The 6,000-nt window shown below is 30.4% G+C and overlaps 1 protein-coding gene across 1 annotated transcript; it reads left to right on the forward strand.

Moving 5' to 3' along the window:
• Positions 1 to 4,497: 4,497 nt before the first annotated feature.
• LOC142613433 (E3 ubiquitin-protein ligase ATL23) lies at positions 4,498 to 4,899 on the forward strand. Its single transcript, XM_075785819.1, has one exon. The coding sequence runs from the start codon at positions 4,498 to 4,500 to the stop codon at positions 4,897 to 4,899; it is 402 nt and encodes a 133-aa protein (XP_075641934.1).
• The last annotated feature ends 1,101 nt before the right edge of the window (positions 4,900 to 6,000 follow it).

Raw genomic sequence — 6,000 nt, forward strand, 5'->3', positions numbered from 1 at the left:
ATATTATATTTTCATGATGCAATTTTATTTAAAAACAATAGATTTTATTTAATAAAAATTTAAGAAGAAATCACTAGCAATCTTACTTGTAAGAAAAGCACTCTCGCTTGAAGTAAAAGCCAAGCCCAGTAGACTCAACTCAAAGGATCTAACTACAATATTATCAACAATGCGAAGGATCAAGGAGATGGTGAAGGAGGTGTAGAGGGCACGGATATTCTATCCCACTTTTGTGTTTCATTTTAGGCTAAATTGCAAACTGTACCTTTAAAATTTTAGGCGTGTTTGGATTTTATACCCTAAAATTTCAGAATTTAGATTTTACTCTCTAAAGTTTGGAGATATTTAGATTTTACACCATGAAATTTCAGAATTTAGATTTTACCCCTAAAGTTTAGAAGTGTTTGAATTTTACATCTTGAAGTAGCTTGAGACTCCCAAACTTTAGGGGGTGAAATTCAAACACCCCCAAACTTTAATGGGTAAAACTCAAACACTCCTGAACTTTAGGGGGTGAAATTCAAATTCTGAAATTTCAGGGTATAAAATCCAAACACCCCAAAAACTTTAGGGGTGGAGTTCGTAATTTAGCCTTCATTTTATACTCAACCAATTACAACTAGCAAATAGCAATACATTCTTTCTTTATATATATATATATATATGTATGTATGTATGTATATATGTATGTATGTATTTTAAACCAAAACTTAGAGAAAAATCAATTAGAATCAAAGTTGGATTTTGCTTTTATTAGTTTTCCATAAAAATTAAATTGTTTAGATTTTACTGTTATTTTTTTCTCTAAACTAATGAGTCTTTTTTAAAAACTGTTTCTATTTAAATATTTTGTATGCGAAAATCTTGAACCTAAAAATTTGTAATTAAGTTGGACAATCCCATGCACCTATCTCTATTCAATTTAGGATATATTATTAGACTAATCTATTCTTTTTATTTTGTGTTGTATATAGATAATTTCACGCACAATGATTGTAAATTAATATTGTATGTGTAGTATCCAATAGCAATGTTCAAAATTATATATATATAATAGCAATGTAATGAAAAACTTTTTTTGAGAATAATGTAATGAGAAACTTGATGTAACTAATATCATGAAAATTACAAGGAAAAACCATTTTAGAACCTCTAAATGTCTTGAGCGAATTAATGTCTTATATGTTTAATAGAGTAATTCTTGGGTACTCTCGAAATATGGAGAATGATACTCATTCCTTTTACATTCATGATAGGGTCTATTCATTAAATTCAGTGTGGGTTCTACTATAAATGTGAGAGGAGAGAACACCATTTTTCCGTACTCTAGAAGTGTCTAAGAATTTTCTTATTTAATAACCCAAAATAACATCAATAGTACTATTTCAATTTATTAGGCACGGGTTACATAATAGTTTTTATTAATGGAAACCAAATATCTATCTCGTTTTCTTGCATTTTCCTCTAATCTAATATCATTAGAACTAGTGACATAAAAATTAAATAAATTCGACAATAGATTTTCCTAATATTTTCATTCTAGGTGCACCCATGGAAATTAAATTTTTCAGCAAGAGGTAGCCTTAGCACTTAGGTTAGGTCAGATGAGCGGTTGACATGACGCATATCACCCATGCCTTTGGCCTCGTGTCGTGATTGCTTGTGATGCATGAAACCATTCTGATTCAGTTACATGCATGTCTCTTTCCTCAATTTTTCAGCTGAATTCACTCTCTCTTTGAATTCAATTTTCAGCCATTAACGTACCCTGAATTATGGCATGATTTCCTCTCTTTTTAGCATGATTTTCGGCCATAAATACACCCCAATTACCCTTTTTTTTCCCCTGTCCTAAGGCAATGAACTTTAATTATTATTTTTTCATTATTATTTATAGGAATGAGCTTTAATTGTTGAATGGCAGTATAATCAACCGATTCAACAACAAAAAAAATCTTCCCTTGCAATTGCATAGCAAAACGGGTTGATTTCCAAATTAGGTATATAATGCAACATGCTCATGGGTTTCAGTTAGCTCAATTGATTGTATAAAAAAATTTGGAGTTCAATTCCTGCTTACACCAAAAACTAATTGATATTTTGATCTAGTGATAAAAAACTATTATTAGGAGCGAATGTTATAAGTTAAAACTCTCTTAAAAAAAATGCAACATGCTCTTACACACCAATAAAATCCCACTTTCCCAAGTAACTATTAACCCCCTAATTACATTTCAATTTAGGGTCTAGCCCCGTAGTAGTTGAATAAAAAAAGTTTCTTATTAGTTATCATTGTATAAAAAATTTCTCATTGATAATTTTTTTTTTTAAATGTCTACACTTGAATTAATTCTATAAGTGACATAAGCAACTAAAATTTGACAATAATTGCAGCCCTGAATAAGTTTTATTTTCCTAGATTTTAGATCATTTAGAAGAAATATAAATAGAGTTGAATATATGGTTGAACACTTTTTATTTTGCCATGCTAGAGGCACGTGAGATGAGCCTAACCCAACCAACTGATAACAAATGCATTCAATATTTGTGCATAAAGCGAGCTACTCTTTAAAGGTAGCAAGCTCGTTCAAACACTTCACTCTCGACATAGTCCATGATTCAAGCTAATAGAAATTCAATTTTAGACTCGTGCCTACTTGGGATGCGTAAATCAAGGGTTGGCACCATTTTAGTCGCATGCAAAGCTTTTTCCTCAAAATTTTAGATTAATTATCTTACCCTCTTTCAACAAAATTTTCATCCATCAATTTGATAGAAAAATGAAAAATCTGGCCAATAATCTGAATGTGCAAATATGAAAAAATTTCAAGCCAAGAATTTGATTGTCCAAATTACTAAATGTAAAATCAAATTCAATTCAAATGTATCAATTAAAGAAATGCTATGTCTACAAAAATTTCACAATAAATTTTAAGTGTTAAATTGTTACTAATTGTTATGGTTAGAGCCAAAAAATAATATCAATGTTATAAAATTATTATGAACGCGCATCAATTATGTTCAAAATCCTTTTCAAAACATCTTATATGAGTTATTTGTTTTTGGCATCCTATTGTGAAATTAGAAGTAGCAGTGCAAAATTGATAAAAATGTATCTATCAAGTTGATTTTAAAAATGGGTGATAGATACAGTGGGGTCCATGGCCATAATAAAAACATGATTGGTTTATTTATTTTATTTTGTCATGGGCCAAATGACAGTCTCCAATATGCCCTTATCCTAATCTCTTCATTTAAAAACCAATCATAAAAAAGTCCAACACCACTAAAAACCAATGGTTAAGGCCCACAGGCCCGTACAAGGCACTCGATCATTTTTGAAACTTTTACCGAAGGTCAATGGCTCACAAACCAAAAGAGGAAAAAAAGAATGCATAAAAGGCTGTCCTACCAGCAGAAATTATAAATCATCTTATTCAACATACTTTATATAATATAATCTATATAGATTTTGAGATTTTTATATAAGACATCTTATTCACTCCTTCTCATCAACAATAAACAAAAAATTTTAATGTATATCAATTTCTCAACAAAAAAAAAAAAAAACTCATTTATATCCTATTGATTGTTGCTTACCATTTAAAAATTTTTTTATAAAAAATCTCATGTATATCTCTTCCTTTTTTTAAGAAAAATCTTATGTATATCAATAGTATAGTAGTTGCTTATTAGTAATATAAAAGGTTGACAAAAAATTAGTTTTTGTTTATTTTCTTATAAAATATTTAGTAAATTAATATTATTATGATATTCGTTAATTTTTCTTATATATGATTATTAGATATGAGATATACAATATTTCTTTTACTTTGAAAAGAAATATTATTTATAGAACTTATTACAAATGGAAAATACTTATTATAGTACTAGCGGTAAATCAAAATAAAATTAATATTATTTTAGGCACTTATTATAGTGTTAATATTTACTACTCTAGCTAACATATTTCAAAATTTCTCGTCACCCTGTAAAAAGAAAAAGAGAAAATAAAAATTAATAATAGATAAGAACTTTCTTATCCCAAACAAGTGATTTAGACTAAAATTATAAAAATAAATAAATAAAAGAAATAATAATAATAAGAAGAAACATCTGGATTCTATCATCAAAAAAGAAAAAGAAGAAACATCTGGATTCTTTCCCTATATATATACCCGTTACCCCTCCAAAGCGGATCCACGTCACCCCCCAAAAACAGTCCCTTTCAGACTTTCCCACCTCAGATTCCAGCCTCCCAAACACCCTCTTAAGTCTTAACCAACACCCCCACCTAAAAATATAAATTTGCGTCAAATATATATATGTATTTTGTCAATCACACAAAACCCTTTTAATCGTGCGCTGCTATGGTGTCCACAACTACACCTCTAAACCCATCACATTCACTTCTCTATCAACCACCCTAAAAAAATATCGAACCGCCACCCAAAACCAAAGCCAAAGCCAAAACCAAAACCAAAGCCAAGAAAAATGATGGTCTCAGTTTTCTTGGCTCTTTTCTTACCTTGTGTTGGGACGAGCGTGGTTTTCATCGTATACATTTGTCTCTTATGGTACGCCACCAATTTCTCAGCCAACGGCAACGATTTAAGGTCACCGGAAAAGCCGGTCAAGAAAACTGGGTTATCGGAATCGGAGCTAGAGAAGCTGCCTAAGGTTTCTGCGAAAGATTTGGTGTTGGGTACAGAGTGCGCGGTTTGTCTTGACGAGATTGAGAGTGAGCAACCGGCTAGACTGATTCCCGGTTGCAACCATGGGTTCCATGTTCAATGTGCAGACACTTGGCTTTCTAAGCATTCGGTTTGCCCTGTTTGTAGGACCAAGCTTGACCCTCAGTTCTTCAATGAATCCATTGAACCTCAAAATCCTTGTTAAGAAAACGGGCAAAAAAAGCCGAAAAGACGTGTTACGTTTTTTTAGTTGGTTTTGGTTTTGGTTTATGATATAAACTTTTGTAGTTTGTGGTTGCATCTGCGATCTTTAGTTTCTTTTTCCTTTTTTTTTTTTTTTTTTGGGACCAGATCTTAGTTGTTTATTTATGGCCTCCTGGACTATTTTTGGTTCACATATATCATTGATTATGTATATTTTTTTTTTGTTGATAAGAATTTTTTAGGTGTTAATCTGATCGGAATTTGTTTTCATGGCTGTTCTGGTTTTTAGGTACGCAGCAAACTCTTTTTCTTTTCTTTTTTTGAAGGGTAAAGTTCATTAACTACCTGATAATTGAATTAATGCCAACTAGTTCCATCCAGTTCCAAAGTCATTTCAAAACTGATAACTTGGTTCTTAAACAATTACAAATAGTTAAATTGAAATTGACTAATATCAATCAGTTTCGAAACATTTCAAAAATGATAAATCGATCCTTAAAACACATACAAATTGTTCCTTCTTTTTTTTTCTTTTTTTCTTTTGTGTTAGTTGTAAAAGTTTGATTGATCTTCGTTAGCTTTAATGCTTTTTATCACAAGTCATTTGTATTTAGAGACTAAATTAGTCCATTTAAAAATTGTGAAAATATAAACCGCTTTATGAGCCATATTTATTTTACTATTTTACCCTTTTTTTCTCCCTAAAAAGGCCTTTTATTTTTCTATTATATTATATTTTATACTATTTGTGGTACTAAATAATTAGCCTCTCAGCACACCTTCATAGTTGATTAAATTTTCTTTTTCGTGTTTTTGGCTCCACTATCAACGATATTAAAAACAAAATATATAAAAAGTGAAAAATTATAGTCATAAAACAAAATATAAAAAAGTGAAAAATTATAGTCATGATTCATGAAGAATCCAGTGGAGTCTTTTTTTTCTTTTTCTTTTTTTCACGAGTGAGAAACAAAGGTTGAGTATAACTGTATAAGAGTTGGCAGTTGTGCCATTATGGTGCTAATGTAACTCTGTAAGTATGTAACCACTTATTAATTAGACACAACTTATTAGCCACGTCAGCCTGAGCAAGCTGGCACGG

This window comes from Castanea sativa, chromosome 1, assembly GCF_040712315.1.
Source record: "Castanea sativa cultivar Marrone di Chiusa Pesio chromosome 1, ASM4071231v1".
NCBI lineage: Eukaryota > Viridiplantae > Streptophyta > Magnoliopsida > Fagales > Fagaceae > Castanea > Castanea sativa.